The sequence below is a fragment of the Protopterus annectens genome, chromosome 9.part0 (genome assembly GCF_019279795.1).
Source record: "Protopterus annectens isolate FY-2018-M chromosome 9.part0, PAN1.0, whole genome shotgun sequence".
Lineage (NCBI taxonomy): Eukaryota > Metazoa > Chordata > Ceratodontiformes > Protopteridae > Protopterus > Protopterus annectens.
The window spans coordinates 265112172-265134957 of record NC_056743.1 but is presented as its reverse complement, the minus strand read 5'-3'; the positions used below and the strand labels follow the sequence as shown (position 1 = coordinate 265134957).

Sequence of the window (22786 nt, the reverse complement as noted above, 5' to 3'; positions counted from 1 at the left end):
ACAGATAGTAACCTAAATTTTGACCACCAGGTAGCTACAGCAGTGAGGAACGCCTGCGTGGCTCAACTTATAAGTTAAGGCTTGGTATCAAGATCAAAGGAAGTCCTAGTGCCATTGTACTTGGCCCTCATCAGGCCCATAATCGAGTACAATGCTCTATTTTGCACGTACCTACCCTGGCACTTAGAGCAGCTGGAGTGGCCCAGAAATTTCTCACTAAAAAAATACAAAGTGTAAGACAAATGTTTTATGCATACTGACTAAAGGCCCTATCCCTTTACTCTGTCTCATATTGTTTATTGAGAAGCGGCATATGCCTGACCTACAAAGCAATCTCTGATCCAGCTCTGATGAAAATGTTACATATTTGCAAGGGTTAGGCATTCCATTGACCTGAACCTTATTTGTGACTCCAACAAAACTTTCTGGAGAGACAGATGTGTATTCCAAAGGTGACCTTGTCTATGGAATAAATTTCCCATCTGTGTAAAAGAAAGCCTGTCCCTCACTCTCTCCAAAAAGAATTTGGATAAATTCACTCCTGGGGTACTGGCTATGTCCCTTATGGACAGAGGCAGTCTGTAAAAAGACTTGGGGCTCCAACACCCAAAGACCCACTAGCCTGATGCTACCCCATCCTATATCTGGGGAATTAAGAGATAATACTGTCATATCCTGTGTATTATTGGTTAGGCTTGTAAAGGCGCTTGTGCCATTAGCCTAGTAATCACCTATGAACCCATGAAAAACATGAAAAGGGATCCTACTGCAAGCAGGGAAATTATTTTTTGTCGATATTTTCATTCACTGATGACACAGATATGCTTGTGTGAATAAGAAGGAATGCATGTCTGCAGCTGGCAATGCAAGTAATAGTTGTTGAGGGAGAGGAGTAATATGCATTACAAAGACTACATATTAAAACCAATTTTGTAGATTTCACTCAAAGGTAGTAGTGGATAGCTAAAATAACATGGATCTCAACCAAGATATTGGTCTCACCAAACAATGCTGCATGTGTTCAGTCACTCCGACATGCATGCTTGTTTTGTATGTATGTATATATATATATATATATATATATATATATATATATATATATATATATATATATATCTATATGGGTCTAGCTGAAAACACTGAATGCTGACAATGAAATAACCAACACCGGAAGATCGACAACAGAGATGACCGACGATTGAAAATCCCGACACCGAGAACACTAACATGTTAAGGTAAGTGTGTGATAGTGACGGACGTTAGGGTCAGGGTGTGGGTAAGGTAAGTGTGCGATAGTGACAGACTTTAAGGTTAGGGGCGGATTAAGTAAGTTAGGGTTAGGGCGCAGGTTAGGTGAGTGTGTGATAGTGACAGACCTAAGGGTTAGGGTTAAGTGGGTTAAGTGAGTTAGGGTTAGGGTGCGGGTAAGGTAAGTGTGCGATAGTGACAGACTTTAGGGTTAGGGGCGGATTAAGTGAGTTAGGGTTAGGGCGCAGGTTAGGTGAGTGTGTGATAGTGACAGACCTAAGGGTTAGGGTTTGGGTTAAGGTTAGTGCATAGATAGTTGTGTATGTAAGGTTTAGTGCAGGTTTGTAAGTTTTTTGGTGTGCTTGTGTTGTGTGTGTGTTTTACGGAAAAGGTATTTGTTTTGTTTTGTTGATTGTCGGGATTGTGGTTTGTCGGGCATGTGAAGTTGCGTGTTTTTGAACTTTCGGTTTTGTGGTGTCGGTTATCTCCTTGTCGATGTTTTCAGGTAGACCCATATATATATATGTGTGTGTGAGTGTGTGAGTGCGTGTGTGCGTGTGGTAGGGTTGCATACTCCAGCTTCTAGCACAGTGTGCTGCCATAGGGCTCAGAACCACATGGTAGGGTTGGAAGCATGCACAGAGCAGCTGCATATTAGCCCATGGGTAAACAAATGTAAAACTTCACTGAAAAAGAAAGAGGAAGAGTTCTCATTCCTCTCGTATGTTTTTCTTTCTGTCTGTACCTACACTGCTTAAACTTATTTTTTTTAAGAAAAGTATAATGTAATAACATTGTCAAGAACTGGGGGTACATTTTGTATTCATGTAGGAACTTGGCAGATGCCCTCATCAAAAAATGTATGCTACATGCACAAGAATGTTAAACATTTTGAGTGGCATCATTTTATTTAACTCAATAACACTGATTTCCAAAATCATGTTATTTCAAAACAAGTTCCATACAAAAAGTGCTTTCTTTCTATTAAATATGGACCTGGTGACACTAACCATACTGAATTTTGAAAATAAATGTGTCATTGTTCCGTGAATCAGAATGTAACATATATGTGAGCCACACTTAAGCTTTGTAAAGCCTGCAGTAGGTAAACTAAAAACATGTAAATGCATATCTGCAATGATTGTTTTTCAATCGCAAGAAATGATGTGTGAACTTGTTACCTTTACTGATGTAATGTATATAAAAGTATTAGGCTAGGATTTATGAAGATAGCATGATGTGTGCAACTCCTTTTTGCAATTCAGCAATTGCCCTAATGCAGAGGCCTAGCAAAAAGATATACAGCACATCTAAAGGCTGGCCTCACAGCTGTGCTGAATACTAAAGAGGCAGCCTGGGGGAGAGGCTTATGCTAATTAGCTATGTGCTCTCTTTCCAGAGCTGCTTTCAGGAAAGGCATCTACATGCTAAGCAATTCAACAAATTGCTCTGATGTGTAGATCAGTACAACCATCTCCACCTTGTTGCAGTACTGGACATGAATAAAAGGCCATGTTTAACTATCTGTCATATCTGTGGTATGGGGATCTGGGGGTGGAGGGAGTCTCTAGACACCACAGAGAACATATCAGTGAAGTGCCTTAATGGCACCAACATTCCTTAGGGGACTGGGAGTGGGGGGAACCACTAGCCACTAGGGATTCAATGCACCTAAGTGCATTAATGGCACAGACATAACTGTGGGGATGAGGATAGGATGGGGTTGGAATACTTAGTCACTAGGGACACAAGTGCACATTCAGTAGTATGGGAACTGGGGTGGTCGATTCATTAGACACCAGGGAATTATATTTAAGTGCAATGACAGCTCCAACAGCAGTACAGGGATCTGGGGTGGTGGAGATTCTCTAGCCAGCAGGGCACTGCCATAATAGCAATTTTAGTATTACAGTGATTGGGGGTGGGGGCATACAAAACATTTGCTGTAATGGCACTTCAACTATTACTGGTAGAGGGAGAAGACCATGGAAATGCAGACAAGTCAGAAACAGGTGCGGGTACTGTGGTGTGTGTATGTGTTCATGTTTTGTGTACTTGTTTGTGTGGTATAGTAAGGGGCGTGCCACTCCCTATACAAGTAAAAGTGGCACTACCCATACAAGCAGCAGTTAACTACCTCAGAATGCAGGTCAACAATGATCTTCATGTTGTGGGAGTAATACTATTCAGAGACATGCAACTTAACCAGTAATGAGGCCTGACCTTATCATGGTTAACATGATTCTGAATCAAAAATTAGACTCTTGTAGGAGTAGAGCCTTTTTTATCATGAGTCATATTGCTCATGTTAGGCCCTTTAATGAATCCCTGGGTCAGTTTGTAAATGAAGATTGTAATGGCAGTCATTGGAAAATATTACAATACATAAGATGTAAAGTGTACAGCAGATATGTGAAACAAAAACTAATTGTTCCATGCTATAATCACAAGATATGTAACTACTCTTAGGTCAAGAAACTCAAAGTCCTTCGGCTTTTCCCGGCTAGGGGTCACCACAGCGGAATTCCAGTCCACTCATGATTGGCAGTGGAATTTTATGGTGCCGAGTTGCCAGCCTGACGCCCAACCTTCAAAGAAGGCACGCCCATTCATGCTTGCACCTACCTGCATGTTTTTAGCGTCACTCAACTGTGGGGAGGATATGGAGACTCTACACAGAAGGCACTCCAACCGAATATCGAATTGGAGAACCTTTTGCTGTGAGGCGACAGTGCTAACCACTGCACCACCGCGGCTCATCAAGAAACTAAAAGCCATAACAGAGAAATTGACAAATTTGAGAAGGAGATAGCCAGTGAATGGGAAACTCTGCTTAACTGTATATGTGGGTTCTGCATGGAAAATACATAAATAAAACAGATGAATGAACAAGTCAGGAAAAAAACAGAGAAAAGTGCAGTCAGTGACAGAGAAGTAGAACTGCCCTGGGTTTGTGCCCTGCGAGTCAAATTCTTTGCACTTGTGTCTCTGCCTGGAAATTCAGCATTGTAGCTTAGGTCTCAATAATTTTTTCAGCTAAGAACAGCTAGGAAGAAATGTAGCTGCAACCAGATGTTTTTCTTTCTTGTAATTTTGCTGTTCAAAATAATTATATTTTGTTTCTTTGTGCAATTTCACATATCTTTGCATTTATAATTGCATTGCATTACACATGTTTTCTTAAGCATTTTTGTTTCCTTTTATAAACCTTGTGACTAGTCATCTATTATTTGTTATCTGATAACTGAGTATTTATTGCTAAATGGTGACAAGCTGCTAGCATCCATTTTTAATTGGCCAGACTGCTCTACTATGAACCATCATTTTTGATAGTAATTATCTGGTGTATTAATAGTGAAAAAGTAACTGGGAGGTCCCCCAGCTTGGTAATCTAGGATTTTGTCAGTTTACTCTTGAGGCAAGACAGAAGCTGTTACTGAGCATTACAAGCCTCTTCTGGAAAATGTGTGTGTGTGTGTGTGTGTGTGTGTGTGTGTGTGTGTGTGTGTGTGTGTGTGTGTGTGTGTGTGTGTGTCTGTGCATGCCTAATTTAAGAGTTTTTTCAAATATAGTTTCTGTGGGCCAGTGAGCACTGGGAGAAAGTGAAATCTAGGGATATTGATGAAAGATGGATCTTGGAGTTAGACTAAAGATTTTGCTTAGGAGAGTATTTAGTACGAAACCTCTTCTTTGATGTGGATGGTGTTAAGGCCTATAACCAGGGTAACAATGAACATTTTCTGCAAGTTCTTGTGGCCAAGTTGCATTTAGTGATTCACAGTATTGTGTCTTTTTTTCATACTTTAAGCTGTTTGGTGTCAGTAGTATGACTTGAGAGACCATTCCCCTGGTGACTATCAAATTTAAGACATTAGATTAAATATATTTTATTGTTGGGCAGTGCAGCAGACTGAATGACTGCAGCCCCTGTTCATCATTCTTTTTTTACATTCATAACTTAAGCCTTGTTGATTTTCACAAGAAATCTGAACATTATTTCATTAGGACAGATTATCCCAGGGTCAAAAGGTTACATGTGGGAATATGAGAAAAATATATAACCCCCAAGGACACACGTGTGTCTGAGGGTAAGTGTGCCAAAAGTGACAAATACTTGTTATACAAGATCAGGCTGCTTATTCATATGTAGCTTGATCAAACAAAACTGGAAAAAGTGGAAGTTATTACCAGATGCAAAGGACTCACTGGCATTATACAAAACAGTGCAGAATGAGAGACATCACCCAGAACGTTGACTGAGATGAAGAGGCTACTGACTAAAGATTTGAGGAACTGTACAACTTCATATAGTAGCCAGTTCTGAATGACACTGCAGGCCATTAATAATCTTCAAAGAAATGCCCCCAGTGGAAGGAAAATCTATAACCATTTGATATTCCAAGAGTGAAGAGATTTTTTGAGTATTGTTCTTTTCTACTTATTTATGACTGAGCAGCACCCATCCCTTCCTCCCTCTCTGCTGGCTTACCTGTTAGATTTGTACACAGTGGATACATCTGTTCTTCAGTGCTGTCTGACAACAGTAACACAGCAGAATTCTGTTGCTCCTCTTCTGTTGTGCCATTAGCTATTAACCAGACTCCCTGACCAGACAAGGCCCAACCCCAGCTGCAGAAAAAAAAAAAAACAAAACAAAAAACAAAACAAAACATTACAACATATAAAAAGCATTTCAAATGCCTTGTTCAGGTGACTGATTTCTCCACATCATTACAGAAACACAGTTACATGTACTAACTCCCATGTGAAGACACATGTTGCTTGTACTCAGTTTAAAAATGTTTTTGTCATCTTTTTCTAACAAATAATAAGAACATGATAGAATTATGAACAGTTACCTTATTGTGTAAAGTACAAAAGCTTACAGTTTTGCCGCAAAAATAGCTTTGCGTTTTATTTTGCTGATAAGAACAGTCTCCTGATTTTTATCTAGACTTGCAATCTCATGCTGTAATTTCATAAAGAACAATACTTTAGCACCTAGCTATTATATAGGCGACACATTTCCATGCTAACTGCATCAATAACAGACTACTGCAACCTGGAAAGATATGGCATCTACTCATAGGAAGATAACTAATGCACTTAACTGATAGTTTATTTCAAAGACATAAAATGAGCTGAAGAGTAACAGTCATAGAGCAGAATATTCCTGGTCATTACCTCAGCTAATAATTTTGGTTTTATGTGATAACAGATGAGAATGCTTACCCTTTTGTATTTTATTCTGAGTCAACACTCCCTATTCCCTCCAGGCCTCATTGTGTCAATGATGTTTGTTCAAATACTGAATAATAATATACTCATCTCTGTTCTGGCAAGTTTATAGTAATTTGGGCTATGATTTGTGTGTGTGTGTGTGTGTGTTGGAGGTTCATATCACAGAACTCAATGAAAAAGCCTTTTAACTCACAATCATTAACTTCCATTGTTGCACTCTGTTTTATTTATCACTCTGTTTACCAGGTAATTGAGATTGTTAATTGCTTAGATTTGTTTAAGATGAATAATTCAGCATGACATCTTCAAGCAACTCTGCAAGAATGTAGAAGCTGTCAATAACATTTGTCCTACAGCTGCAGCACTAACACATATTTTGTTTTTTGCTTATTTTTGTAATATATGAAGTACCTACTGGCTTTGTTTAGGTTTAGTTTCTCATCCATATTAGAGATTTCAATCTTCTAATTTGTGATGGTGGTCCCAGTTTTTACATTTGTAGCAGGTGCCTTAGCATTTGTAGGTTGGGCGATTACATGCCTGTCTGCATTATAAAAAATTAAATACTGTACAGCAGCATTACTAAAACTTAATGAAAATAACTTGGACAAAAGAGTAACTAAACTAAGGTTTGAGCTAAAATCCCAGTAACAAAGCACAATACTTAATTCTACTGATCAAGCATTTAACAAGTTAAGTTTTGTCATAACACTTTTTTGAAGATAAGTTTCCATAATGTAGGCAATTCTAAAACATAGACTATATGGATGCAGGTACATTTGTTTCAGTACATAATGAACCAGGAACAGGTAGGAGCCCAAACAAACAAATCGAACAATTTACTGACTAAATAGTTTTTTTACTAATACTTTTTACTATTACTTATTGGGTTAGGAATAGCCCACACCTATTGGCTGATTAGTAACATGAATGCATTTTGGACTATATTTAAATGTACTGGTTGCAGTGAATGATTTTACCTGAAGAAGTCTCGCCATCAGGTGGGACGAAAAGTGCTGTGTGTTCACCTTTGTCTTACAGTATATCTTAAATAGTTTTTATTTTTGTGCTATAGTAAAGGATTTATTGGTCTTACAGTACAGGAGTGGACTTACATTCTTCTGCAGGTGTGCTAGATTTGTTGTATCAGTACAGAATAAAGAATGAAAACTTAAGAACACAGCTATGAATTCTGAAGAAGCATTGACAGTAACTGAACATTAACAATGCTATTCAGATGTTCCAGGCAATTATTAATACAAGCACTACTTAAATGCATATTTAGGTCAAAGGTCTTCAGGATTTCAAACACTGACTTGAAGCTCTAACAAAAGTAATATAAAGTTTATAAAAGCCTAACGTTTGCAAGGAATTTAATGTTTCAAATTATATTGGACAGATTAGATAAAATACAACTTCTGCATATCATAAAACACTTTAAAAACAGTATTACATCATAAGATCACTGGGGAAAAGTCTGCTACAATCGTTATACAAAGAGTTGGAAAAAAGTAAGAATTTTAAAATGTAGAATACATTAATTATTTTGAAGAGGAGAAAATACTTTGGAAAAGTGCATGATTTTAAAACAAGGGCCACATCGGAGTTGTGGGGTAGTAAAATTTTTTATAATAATGTGTAGTAAATGCATTGTCCAGCAACTGCTAACAACTGCATTGGATAAATTTGGTGAAGTTACTAATGCTACAGAGGATAATTTTCGATTTCATGTTTTAGACAATTTAGAGCAGATGCATAACACTACAAGTTGCAAACACCCTGGCTCCCACAGTTCTGACTGTTAATTCCCTCATCTGCCATTTGATTACTGTGCAACTGAGCAGGTCACTCAACCAGACAGTACTCAAAGGTTGTTCCTGAAAAGAGGCACTTCTAGCCTAATGATTTTACCAAGTCAACAAGTATTTAAAAAAAGAAATTCAACCTCTGTTTCCCTGAGTAGCTCAGCTTCAGTCCAGGCAAAAGCACATTAGCTCTTTGCTCACTGTAATGGACGGTATTGCACAGGCTGCCCTCATACAGTTAAGCAGTTAAGGAAATATGCAGACCACATCTGTTAAAACTGTCTAGAACAATGACAGAATTGCCTATCAAAGCTGTCAAATCAGTTGATCACAATAAGTTGTACAGCAGTCCATCAAGGCTCAGTTTTGGGGCCACTGATATTTTTGCATGTATAATATAATGAAAGGGCACCCCTTCCTCAGAGTTACACACTACATTCATTTGTCTTTGCTGCTGGACTTTTTGTATTCTTTGGACTAGTTTTCAAAAGAGAGACTCACCATCAGTGCCAGCAAAGCACACATAATTTAGTGTGGAGTTGAAAGTGTTAGATGTATGAATTCTGAGCTAACAGATACAGTACTGTGGTATCTTTTTGTGTCACAGTACTAGTAAACCTTGCAATGATTAAAAAAAACACAGCAAAAACTAGCTTAACTAACCAGCACTGGGGTTGTTTGAGTCTGAAGATGTTGGCAAATGGCTGTCTACAGTTGAAATGTGGATCCTTTATATGCGCTATTTAGTCTCATTTTGCCTTGACAACTGGTTTTGGACATTTAATATTATTTTCATGGTGTTTAGCTTATGTCCACTGGATACTGGCACTACTTTGTTATAAGCTATCCTTACACTTGGATTCCACTGCCTGTCTCCTTGAAAACACCCAATTAATGAATAAATACCTGAATTAGAACTGCTCTTTCTTATTTCAACACATGGGCAGCACACCTACAAGGAGTTGCTTCATACACTTTTGAAGTTACTTGGAGAGATCTTCTGATGTTTCTAGGGTCCTCTTATTAACAAACTTTTGGTTAACACAGAAATGATTTGATTCTGCTTAAGTTTGTTATCATGTTTATTTTAAAAAATAAAGTCCACAAATGCTGAAAACAGAACTGCACAAATTTAACAAGCACACACTTTAATCTGTCACACAGCAGACTTCTTCAGATAAAATACATTCATTCAAATGCCAGTTAAATAATTTTGTTAGTTTCAATGTTTTATTCTACCATCGGTGAGGTACATCCTGTTTGAAGTTGTAATCAGTTTCGTTACATCACTGGGATGGTTGATTTTTCTGTGACTGAGTTATCTGGTTTAACATTGCATACTGTTCCTGATTCTAAAAACAAAATTTTTAATAAACTCACTTGAGTTTTAGTTGGGCTGTAAACTTTAGTTTCACAAATTACTGAATTATGTGTACCTAAAGGTATGGTTTGTGAAGGTGAGAAAAAAAAATAATTGACTGCACAACATGGGAATACAGATTCAAATGAATGTACTGTTATTCCAGATGGGTCTTATCAATGAAGCCTTAGGGGAACATCATCTCCTCACACGTCCTCACCATATTATAATCATGGTAATAACTTCAGTTTAAGTGCATTCATAGATTCAAAGGTATTTACTAGGCTAATGACCACAAGGGCCTTTTTAAGCCTAGCCATGCATTCCAAATCTCTGACAAGTTCTGATACCCTTGATAAGTGTAAGCATGTACCTGAGAGATGAACCATTTACAGACTGCCTGTGTCCATTAGAGACATAGGTGCCAAACCAGGGAAGAATTTCTGTTTTCCCATCCAATTGTTCAAGTTACACTTGAATTGGGTTAGTGAGGAACTCTGCTTCACATTGATGTTCCATAGATGGGGTGGTCTCTAGGATACATACCTATCTGTCCACCGGGTCCTATTTGTATCACAGGCAAGGTTTAAGTCTTTAGACTTTTACTTCACCAGTGAATAACAGCTTGGGTGACTTTGTTGGGACTAAACATTGCAGTTAGCTTATAGTCAAGTTTGAAAAGAAACTTCAAAAAACTACAGTGTTTAATTTACAAAAATAGTTTTTCGAAAGAAGCATTACTTTAAAGATAATCCCAAAGGGTTAAGAGTATACAGGTTTCCAAATGGGTTAGATGTGTCCAATCATTTTTTCTAACAAGGAACTTGAGGAATATTTAAATCAGATTAGACTTGATTTGCTTAAAAAATGTATTGCCTATAATCAAGGGATTATGGATAAACTCAAGGAAGAACTTTAAGAAATGAAGGATAATATTAAAACATCTTATGACTTTAAAACCAAATATGACAATGTTTTTATTTCCATCAATAGATTTGTAAACACTGAAGTTTTATATAAAATGTAAAAAAAAAAAAAAATGAAAGAAATTTGAATGCATATAAGGAAGGCACTGTATATCTGACTTTTTCCAGTTTTAGGGCTCATGTTATTTCGCATTATGTGAAAGGGGGAGCCTTTGGAATGATATTTCAATGATGAATGGTGATGGCTCATATAATGTTATTATGGCATTGCCTAAACTTATTAATTTGTTGGCACAAAAAAATCAACAAAAAAATCAATGATGCTATCAATTTAAACTACCACAGTTTGGCATCTGTGAGTATTAGATGGCAACAGGTGAGCAGGAGAATGACAGGCTGAGGGAGAGGCAGAGGGTGAGGGCAAGGAAAAATTAGATGAAGATGTTTAATGAAAATACTATATGTTAGGAGATTAAATTTAAAGTATATTTTGTGTAGAGTTGACATTTTTAAAGAAGTGTTTAAAAACCTGCTACTTCTTACTCCCCCTTCCTATATTACAGACCTTTCAAGAGTTATGCAAGAAATATTGTTAAGATAATGAAGGACAGATGGCAAAAAGGAAGTTATGTAATTACCATAATGTTCCGTCTGTGGTGTCCATTTTCATTCTCCCTCAACTGTTGGGATTGGGTCCGACACGGCCGTTACTTTAGCTCGTGGCCACCAAAAAGGCACTCAAGCTTCTCCCTTATCCATAATGCACCAACTCCTAACATACCTCAGATCTTGTTTGCTGTTTTATATAAAGTAGAAAGAATTACTTTAAAAACCTAGCATATTAAGCCAATGTGGCAGCTCAACATGAAGGACAGTAGTGTCCTTATAATTTCTCATTCTCCCAGAAATCCATTGTGAAAAAGGTTGGATGTTAGTGGGTGGGGAATTGAGGAAGAGTGAAAATGAACAACTCAGATAGAAGGTTATGGTAAGTACATAACTTCTTTATCTGATGCTGTCAAGTTTCAGTCTATCCTCAACTGCTGGGACAGAATCCCCAGGTACCTAAATTCTGGAGTGGACTTTAAGGAAGGATATTCCTGAGCACAGTTGAGCCAAAGGCTGCTCCTTCCCTCAAGACCAGATCTAGTTTGTAATGAGCAATAAAGGTATGAAGATTGGCCCAAGATGCTACACATATGTCATCCAAAGAAGCCCTAAATAGGAACACTAAAGAAGTTGCCATGGATCTAGTTGAATGAACTCTTACAGGTTTTGGTAAGGATAAAACTAATTTGTTGTAGATAAATGATATGCAATCCGTCAGCCATCTGGCTAAAGTTACCTTTTCAACTGATTTAGCTAATTTAGAATCTGCAAAGGACAAAATAATTCATCCGTCTTTTTAATATCTTTTGTTCTATGTAGGTAAAAATATAATTGTTTGTGGACATCCAACAAATGTAACTTATATTCACCTTTGTTTGCAAATTTAGGAAAGAAGACTGGCATATTAATGGACTGGTTAATACTGGATGCTGACACCACCTTAAGAAGGAAAGAAGCGTTGGTACATAATGTTACTCTATTTTTATGAAACCTCAAGTAGGAAGTTGAGAGGACAATGCTTGAAGTTTTGAAATTCTTCTAGCAGAGGTAATGGCCACTAGAAAGATAGTTTTCCAGGTCAGGATTTAAGATCACATTTACTTGCTGGTTCAAAGGAAGAATGAATTAAGGCCTGCAGTAGCAAATTTAAATCCCATGATAGAGTAGGATCTTTGGGCGGCCACTGTGGTGCAGTGGTTAGCATTGCTGCCTCACAGCAAGAGGTTCTCCGGTTCGATCCTCGGCTGGGGTGCCTTCTGTGCGGAGTCTGCATGTCCTCCCTGTGGTCGCGTGGGTTTCCTCCGGGTGCTCCGGTTTCCTCCCACATCCCAAAGACATGCTGCAGGTGGATTGGACACTCTAAATTGGCCCTAGGTGTGCGTGTGAGTGTGCCTTCTGTGGAAGGTTGGGCGCCGGGCTGGCAACTCGACACCGTAAAACTCCACTGTCATTCAATCTGCGGACAAGGTGATCCACTGTGGCGACCCCTAACCGGGAAAAAGCCGAAAGAAGAAGAAGAAGAAGAAGAAGATAGAGTAGGATCTTTAAATGGAAGTCTCAGCAGGAGGGTGCCTCTCTACAAGGCTTTACAAAGCTTAGATGAAGCCAAGGAAGAATTCTCAAATCCAATATGAAAATTAGAGATTGCTGCTAAATGAATTCTAACTGTTGAGGAGCTAGCTCCCTCATTAAACATTGTTGCCAAAAATTCAAGAACAGTTTGTACAGGAGTTGAGAAGGGGTCACTGTGTTTCTGCTGTGCTCAAAAAACAAACCTTTTCCATTTACTTCTGTAAAGCTTTCTTGAAGAAGCCTTACAGAAAGTTAAATGTATGTGATGGACAGGGGAAGAAAGTATCAGTTGTCTGAATATTAAAGGAATTGGAGAAGCCATGCTGTTATATTGAGATTTGAGAAGTCTGACTGATTCATGTCTTTTGGGTGAGACAGATGTCTGGAATTGGATCCAGAATCCAAGGTGGGTAAAGTAGAGGAGACCAAAGGAAGGGGGAACCAAAACTGTCGAGGCTAGTAAGGTGCAATGAGGATGACTTTGTTCTTCAACCTGGCAGCTTTCTGTAGAAATGTGGAGGGGGGTAGGCATAAAGAGGACTGGGGGAACAGTTGTGAAGTATTGCGTCCCTCAGTGATTCTCCCTGTGGAGAGATCAGGGCAAAGATGCTGCTGCATTTGTTGTTTAGGGGAGATGCAAAAAGACTGCAGCAAGGTTGGCCCCACAGAGAAAAAAATCATAGCTTTCACTTTTCCGTTGAAAGACCACATGTGAGGAAGTAGAATGGACCTCCTCAGTTTGTCTGCTATCATGTTGGACTACCCCAGGATGAGTGTTACTATCAGAAGACGGTTGGAAGGAATCACCCATTGCACACACTGAGGGCTTCTTGACACAATGGGTAAGACCTGGTTTCCCTTTGTTTGCTGAAGTACTCAGTTACTGACATGCTGTCTGTCTGGATTGCAACTGTCCCAAAAGGGAGACAGTCTTGGAATGCTTGCAATCTTAAGAGCACTGCTCTTATTTCCAGGACATTGGTATGTGTGTTGGCCTCTTGGAAGGACCAAGTGCCTTGGACCATTTTCCCCAAGAAGTGCCCACACCACCCAATCTGGGAACCATCCTTGGTCATTTTAGCCTTGGGATGAGGTAGGATGAAAGGACATTCCTTGTAAAACCTGATATGATTGAATCCACCACCAAAGGTGTCTCTTACATGTCTGAAGGATTCTTGTTTATGCTGACATGCACTGATAAAGAATTGGCCACTGTGTTGCTAGCATCCATTGAAGAATTCTCATATGAAATCTTGCTAGAGGAACTAAAATTACGGCCACTGACACTGACCCCAAAGCTTGCAGAATCAACTGAGCTGAAATGTTTGTACTGCAAATTATTTTCCTGACCTGGAATCTGATAGTCTGTACTCCTGAGAGAGGAAAAAAAGCTGTCACTTATAGAGTGTTGAACACCGCTCCTATGAATATTAAAGTAAGTTTTGAATGTTATTTAAGTGAATGGATAGTAACCATACCCTCATCTGTCTCTGATTTTGATATCATCATTGAATTGGCCACATAGTCTTGTCCTGTTTCCCATAAAATTTTTGATTTTGATTTTGATTTTCTGGTAAATTATGGATGATAATAGTTATTCAATAATGTCAGACAGAATTTCATCGTATCATTCAGAAAGCACATGTTCATGCAAAATCTGTTTGTGTCTATCTGTTAATTTGTATTTATTTATTGATTTAATATATTTTGTTTGTCTGCTTGCAAATCAGTCTATCATCCAGGATAGTCTGACTAAGCTGAAGCCCATATTCAACATAGGCATGGAGAGAAAAGGACTGTAAGAAGGGTAATTATGCAAATTGAATACTGTACAAGTTGGAAGTGAATATATAATGTGTACAGGTCATGTAACAATACAAGCCAGATATTATACAGTTGGAAATAACACATTTGTGTAGGTCATTAGAGAATATAACTGTGACAATGTACCCCTCTTTATCCTGGGCCAGAAATCAAGGAGCCCTAATCCTCACCAGTGAGAGGCAGTCACTAAACAGAGGAATAATGGATTTACACAGTATTTCATATGCAGCTCTCTGACTCAAGCATAATTTCCCCCAACAGCACACAGGGAACACGGTCCACTGGGACTGGACTCTCTGTCTTCCAAGATCACAAACAAGACCCACCTTGGAGCACTGTGTCCCAGTTCCAAGTATCTGGCACACACACACACTTGAATTTCACGCATACACATGCATGCATGCACGCACATGCACACACGCGCGCACACACAACACACACACACACACCTGGGAAAGGCTAATAAAGATTCCCCAGCTGTGTCCCCTCTCTCCAGATTTCAGGGAAACTGCCACCAGCCAAATACTCCAATGCTCTTACAAGGGGTAACCAATTATACTGTATCAAGTTAATACTGATAAGAATGGTAGTGTATGACTGAAGCACTATGGCTTTTCAGAGTAGCCATAGTGACACTGAAATATGTACAGGTACTCTCAAGATATTAAATGTATTCACTAAAAGACCAGCCACAATGAAAAGTTTTAAGAAAATTAATCAGAAAAGCAAAAATTAGCAGCAAAAGAAGAGAACCACAGGTGCTAAATCCAGTAAAATATCATTTATTGGTAAGTGCTTTCATCAGGTTTAAAATCACCAAACTTCTTCAGACACCATTTAACAAACATGTCCAGCCATTTATACCAGTGTCATAACTAACAGCAGCCAATGACATCAAGTAAGCACCCCCACATGATTCATTTGAAAATTCAGGAACCTACAAGTTTAAAAATACATGTTCCTTAAAAAGACATTCACATCACTATTAATGTTGCATTACATCCATCTACCATTTGAATTTATGCATTACACCATGTTTCTAGTAATAAATAATGTAATTCTATCTATCATACACTTTTAATTTAAGCAAACTAGAAATGGACACCATGTCATTTAATCCTGGTGGACAACTAGCATTCAAATAAATCTGCCACCAAGCAGGAATTGTGCTTGCAAGTGAATTTGCATGGCTGAAGCTGTGTACCAAAGGGTCATGACAAGCCTACATAGGGGATAAGAGTGAGTTCCTCCCTGCTTGTTGATGTACCACATCACTGTGGTGTTGCCTGTTTTGATCAGTAGAGGCCTTGGGGAGAGTAGGGGTCTGAAAGCTGTCAAAGTATGCTGAACAGCTAATATCTCTTTTTGGTTTGATGTGCAGATGTATTTGATTTGGGCTCCAATGGCCCTGAATGCACCTGCCATCCAGGTATGCACCCCAAGCATAATCTGATGCATCTGTGGTTAGAGTCTGGGTGGCGGGGGGTCATGAGAAGGGAAGACCCTTATTGTGGTTGCATGCTGCTGCCCACAAAAGAAAAACTTTTCTTAGACAGGGTATCATAGGTATGACAGTTTCCACGTCCTGAGAGTGTTGACACCAAAGGCTTTTTAGGTACCATTGAAGTTTCCTCATATGCAGTCTGGCATATGGAATGAGTAGACTGCAGGATGCCATGAACCCTAGAGTTTTCAGGAGTTTCCTTGGTGATAACTGGGGTCTGGTGGCTAGTTGAGAGAAGTAACCCATCAGGTAGGCTTATTTTTCTGGAGTAAGGAATGCCATCTGGGATGCTGTGTCCAGGCTTGCTCCCAGGAATACAATTTTTTGAGGGAACTAGTTTGGATTTCTTTTCATTTATAGTGTACCCCAGGGAGGTCAGTAGGTGCTTTTACAAAGGTCAGGTGCTGTAACAGCTTTTCCTGACTGTCTGCCTGAATTGGGCAGTCATGTAAGTAGGGGTAAATTTGAATATTCCTTTGTCTGCAAAAAGCAATGGCTGGAGCTGGGCATTTTGTGAAAACTCTGGGAGCAGTGGATAAGCCAAAGGGAAGTGCAGAGAACTGAAAGTGCATAGATCCTGCTCTGAAACGTAGATATTTCCTGCAGGAATCTCTGACTGGGATGTGTAGATAGGCCTCTTTTAGGGTAGCTAACCAAGCATCCTTGGATAGCATAGGAAGAAACTGCTGGAGGGTGAGCATTTTGAATTTTGGTATCACCAGAAATGTGTTTAGAATTGGTAGATTGAGGACTGGGCACCAGGTGCCCTCTTTTCTGGGTACCAGGAAAAGCCTGGAATAGAAACCTTGGTCTTCTGGTCTGCAGGAACAGGCTGTATTGCCCTCATGGAGAGCAGTGAATAGACTTGGTTTTGTGCCTCTGCCCATTGTTTTGGAGGAAGATCTGGGAACCCTTTTGGGGTAGGTAGAGTGTGGAAATAAAATTTGTATCCCTGGGACACTATGTTGAGAACCCATGGGTTGTTGGTGATAGAGGCCCAGTTTTTGGCATGGGAAGAGTTTTCCTCCTAGGGGCACAAGCAGGTGGGCAGAGGTAAGGGGTGGAGGTGCAAAGTCATTGTGAGTTCTTTCCATAAGGGGGTGGCTTAGCACTCCCTGTTTTTGAAGTGGAGGAACTCCATTGCTTAGATCTCTGCATTCGCTGGGACTGCTGTCTGGGGGGGGGGGGGGTCTGCTTCCCCTAGGTCTTGTCTGAGTTAGTCTTCAGGGGATCAGAAAGTACCAGTGCTTGGAGGGGCAATGCCTAATGAACCTCGGAGGCTGGACCTGCAAGAAGTCTTTAACTGTCTGCATAAATTTAGCTTTTTCTTCCATCTTTTTTAAGACCTCTTCTGCCTTGGTGCCAAACAAATTGTCTTTGTTCAATGGTGCGTCCAATAGTTTTGATTTGACATGGTCTGGCAAGGTCTGTTCCTTAAGCCAAGCATGTCTTCTAAGTACAGAACCTGTGACTGCTGCCCTGCAGGATGCTTCTAGGGCATCAAAGCCACATTGCAAGGTATGTCTAGGAAATTGGCTTATAGAATGCATAAGCTCCTGTAATTCTTTATTTTCTGCACAAGCCGGAAAGGTAGATATTTTTTGTTTAAGGATTTCCATAGTATATTGCTGGTATTTCAGCATGTAGAACTGACAATTTAGTGCTCTAATGGCAAGAATTGCAGAGGTGTATACCTTTTTTTATCCCATCTGTCTAATGCTCGGGAATCCCTGTTAGAGGGGGTGGGATTTTTAGCTGTGGTTGCCTTTATTCCTTTAGGTCCTTGGGAGATGATCTCTAGGTCAGCAGTAGGATTTTTGAAAATAAATTTGTGAGAGTCAGGGACTCTGTGATACCTGTCAGGCTTACTGGGAGCAGGAGGATGGGTGTCAGGAGTTAAACTGGAGTCCATAAAGACATCATCCACAGCATCCAGGACAGGAGGAATGGCCAAAGGTCTGTGCTATGGTAAATTTAAGAATTCCCTCAGTCTCTTTTTGGACTGAGGATAGTCCTGACACTCCCATTAGAAATGCTCCCTTAAAGTATGTAGGGTTTCACCAAATGAAAAATCCTCTGGAGGAGAGGCAGAAGGAATGTATTCCTTTGCATCTGAATCCTCATAAGCAGACAAGGGTTGCATGTCTTCATATTCAGAAACCTCAGAGTCATCGGACTCCTGGTCAGATAAAACTGCTTGGGACAAGTCTCTTTTTCTTTTGGAAGGGGTAGGCTGTCTTCCCCTAATAAGCAAGATAAGGTCTTCTGCCATTTTAAACATTTGAGATTGAGGCATGGAAGCAGGTGCTTGAGCTTTGGTCATTTTTTTAGGCGTAGTTCATACCCTGGGCCTTAAAAACTTGGAGTTTTAGAAAAAACTGAAGACTCGAAAGAAGTCATTGGTTTGTGTCAAGTATTGGTAGTGCAAAGAACTTCCTCGGAATCCGGTGCCTGCTCAGCGGCTCTGGACTCATCCAAAGTAGAGACATCCACAGGATTGTTAGTCAAACAAGAGTCTTGCGGCATACCAGACTCGAATGGGTCTCAGTAGTGGCCTGCAAATCCACATTAGTGGGCATCAGGGGCTGCGAAAGTGCCTCACTGAAGACCGGCAAACTGGCAACTAGCTTAACAGAAGCATTGCTGGCAGTTTTGCACCTGTGCGGTCTGTCTTTATCCTTATTTTTTTTGGAAGATTGGTAGTCAGATGGCTTACTGAAGCCATTTTGGCATACAGAGATCAAGAGTGAAAATATTTAGCTACAATTAGGGCCTGATGATGTATAGTTCTGGCATTGAACAAAGCACAAAACTGAAAGTGAGGGACATCGTGGTCTGGGCCTAAACAGGTGATGCAGTAAGAATGGAAATCTCGGTGTAGTATTTGCTTTACACAGGCTAGACAATTAACTTTTTCTGACATCGGTTAGAGCAAGAAAAAAGGATCCCCAATGGGGTACTTAGCTTTAGAAGACTTCAACTTCAATTCGGAAACAAAAACTCAGAGAGTGGCCAACTGGCACTCGTGCAAACTGCTTCTGTTTCGGCATCAGTCCTGGAGCGACAGCAACCGATGCAGAAATACTAAGCCTCTGGTATTCAGGCTGACTGAGGGCTACCCCTGGCAGGATAACCCAAGTGTTATGATTGCAACAGTGAAACACGAAGAACATCAGTACACATACATAGCAACCTGAATCTCTAGTTCTGTTTACAAAGTCAGTGAAGGCAGGAAGTGCTGTAGTAGTGGGACAAAATTAGAAGTTATGTACTCACCATAACGTTCCATCTGAGTAGGTGACTTCATTTGGATGCAACCTGTGGGTATCGGATCCGACCTCGGATCCGAGCCGGCATTTCAAAAGCTTAGGCTCCGAGCTCCTAGCTCCTCCCTCTTACCCATAACCCCTTGCCAAGCCCTGACTGACCTCAGATTGAGTTTGCCTCAAAAATACTGACTACAGTACATGAAAAACAGCATAAATACTCGCTCTATAAAGGCCAGGGGGATGGAGGGGGGGATGGTTGCATCCAAATGAAGTCACCTACTCAGATGGAACGTTATGGTGAGTACATAACTTCTAAATCTGAAGTAGGCAGACTTCATTTGTCTGCAACCTGTGGGACAGAGTCCCCAGCTACCTGAATCTTGGGCGGCCGTCATGGAAGGATGTTTCGGAGCACCGCTGAGCCAAAGGATGCTCTTCCTCTGGAAACAACATCCACCTTGTAATGAGAAATAAAGGTATGAGGCGAGGCCCAAGTAGCTGCCGCGCAGATATCATCCAATGAAACACGTGACTTAAAAGCGGCTGACGTGGAGACTGCCCTAGTAGAATGAGCCGTAACCCTCTGAGGAGCAGGTCTACCTGAAGTGTCATAAGCCTGCAGAATACAGTTAGCAATCCACCTAGATAGTGTGACTTTAGACACTGCTTTACCCAAAGCAAATTTAGCAAAGGAGACGAACAGCTGATCTGATTTCCTGTGACCAGCTGTTCTGTGAACATAAAAACGTAATTGTCTATGAACATCCAAGGAATGCAATTTGTATTCTCCTTTGTTTGAGTACTTGGGAAAAAACACAGGTAAATTGATTGATTGGTTAATATTAGATTCAGAAGAGACCTTCGGAAGAAAAGATGGATTGGTCCTGAGGCACACCCTATCAGGAAAGAAATAAAGGTAAGGCGGCTTGACGCATAGAGCCTGAAGCTCAGACACTCTTCTGGCAGAAGTGATAGCTAACAAGAAGGCAGTCTTCCATGAAAGGTACTTTAGATCTGTAGAAGCTGCAGGCTCGAATGGAGGAGCAGTAAGGGCTTGCAGAACTAAAGACAAGTCCCAAGGTGGTACAACCTCCTTGACTGGAGGCCTCAACAAAAAAATTCCTTTGAGAAAGGTTTTGCATAATTTCGCCGTCATGAGGGGAGCTGTCTCATGACCAATGTGGTAATGCGAGATGGCTGCCAATTGTACCTTAATCGTGGAAGAACTTGCCCCTTGGTGAAAGAGGTCTGTTAAAAAATCCAGCACTGCTGACATAGGTGCTGAGAAAGGATCCAACGTTCTCTGTACCGCCCAAATAGAGAATCTCTTCCATTTACTCCAATAAACCTGCCTGGTGGAAGGTTTATGAGCTGCCACTAAGATGGCTTTGACCAGTGATGAGATACCGGGAGTCCTAATCAAGGATAGAACTGGAGCAGCCAAGCTGTCAATTTCAGGGTGCGCAGATTGGGAACCGCAATCCCCAGAGGGTGGGAGATGAGATCCGGAATCGGATCTAGAATCCAGGGTGGATTGATTTTGTGAGACCATACAAAGGGGAACCAGGGTTGACGAGGCCAGAATGGGGCAATGAGAATCATTCTGCTCCCCAAACTGTTGGCTTTCTGCAGAAGCCTCTGCATCAGAGGTAGTGGAGGGTAGGCATAAAGGAGACCGGGAGGCCAAGCATGCACCAGCGCATCTCTCGGGAATTCCCCTGGTGGGGGAAGGAGAGCGAAGAAATTGTCGCATTTGGCGTTTGAGGGAGAGGCAAAAAGATCGCAACAGGGTTGCCCCCAAACGGCAAAAATCTTCTTCGCTACCTGAGGATTGAGAGACCACTCGTGAGGTGACAGAATGGTGCGACTGAGTTTGTCCGCAAGGATGTTGGATTTTCCCGGAATGTGCATTGCTACCAGAAAGCGTTTGGTGGAAATTGCCCATTCCCAGACTCTCATGGCCTCTCGACAAAGGGGATAGGACCTGGTTCCTCCCTGTTTGTTGATGTACCAGACTACCGACATGTTGTCTGTCTGAATTGCAATAGTCCCTGAAGGAAGAACGTGGTGAAGTGCTTGCAACGCTAGGAGCACCGCCCTCATTTCCAGGACATTTATATGCAACGATGTCTCTGTGGGGTTCCACGTGCCTTGGACAATCTTTCCCGCAGAATGCCCCCCCCACCCGAGGCAGGAAGCGTCCGTGGTCACTGTGGCTCGGGGAAAAGCAGCACAAAATGGTCTCCCTGACAGGGGCTCCGGAGACAGAAGCCACCAAAGAAGGGAATCCTTGCACGCTTTGCTGACCGCTATCGGAGAGTTGAGAGAGGAACTAAGAGGGGACCACTGAACTTGAAGGGTCCATTGAAGAACCCGCATGCGTAGGCGCGCATGAATAAGAAGCGGAATAGCTGCCGCCATCGAACCTAGGGCCCTCAGGACCGAAGCTGCAGATGGAAATGGTTGCAGGACCGCTGCTACATGACACTTCAGGTTGGCAATTCTGTCTGGAGTGAGGAAGGCTCGCATTGACCTGGTGTTTAGCCTTCCTCCTATGAAATCTATAACTTGTGTGGGATGCAGCAAAGATTTCTCCCAGTTGACAGTGATGCCCAACCTTGGGGCTAGTCGAAGAAAGTAGTCCCTGGCTGAGCACAGAAGATGCCTTGATGATGCTGTCAGGAGCCAGTCGTCCAGGTACGGAAAGACCTGCAATCCCTGGAGTCTCAGGTGGGCCGCTACAACAGCTAAGACCTTGGTGAACACCCTGGGGGCTGAAGTGAGACCAAAGGGAAGGGCCCTGAACTGATAATGACTGGCTCCCAGCCGGAAGTGAAGAAACCTCCTGGACCGTTTGTCCATGTGAATGTGGTAGTACGCGTCCTTGAGGTCTATGGAGCACATCCAGTCGTTCTCCCTCAAGAGGGGGAGAATAGATTGAAGGGTGACCATCCGGAACTTTTGCTTGGTTACTGACAGGTTCAGCAGGGAAAGATCTAAGATCGGTCTTAAGTCCCCCGTTTTCTTTGGCACTAAAAAGAACCTGGAGTAAAACCCTGACCCGGTTTGCTCTGGGGGGACGCACTGGATAGCTCTTTTTTCTAGCAGCTGTCCAATTTCGATAGCTGCTGCCTCCCTTTGGTCGGGTGGAACATCTGGGAGGCTGCGAGATCTGGGAACCTTGTATAGGGGAATTGAATAACCTCTGGATATCACACGAAGCACCCAACGGTCTGTTGTGATGGACTCCCAAGAAGTCAGGTGCCTCGAAAAACGCCCCCCGACTGCCTCCAGAGACGGACAGCCGGGCAACCCTTCAGGGCTGCTGCGTGGGTCTATCAGAGAAAGGTTCTCTGGACCCAAAGTTGCTAGGAGCCCCCTTGCCTCTAGGACGGCGACCTCCCCGTCCTCCTCTGCCATGGAAGGAC

The 22786-nt window shown here is 41.3% G+C and overlaps 1 protein-coding gene across 1 annotated transcript in view; it reads right to left on the bottom strand.

Moving 5' to 3' along the window:
- Positions 1–22786, bottom strand: part of LOC122811177 — a 3180768-nt gene that overhangs the window by 238272 nt on the left and 2919710 nt on the right. The window contains exon 26 of the mRNA XM_044082848.1: positions 5738–5877. Coding sequence (XP_043938783.1) covers positions 5738–5877 — 140 coding nt within the window. The remainder of the gene's footprint in view (positions 1–5737; positions 5878–22786) is intronic.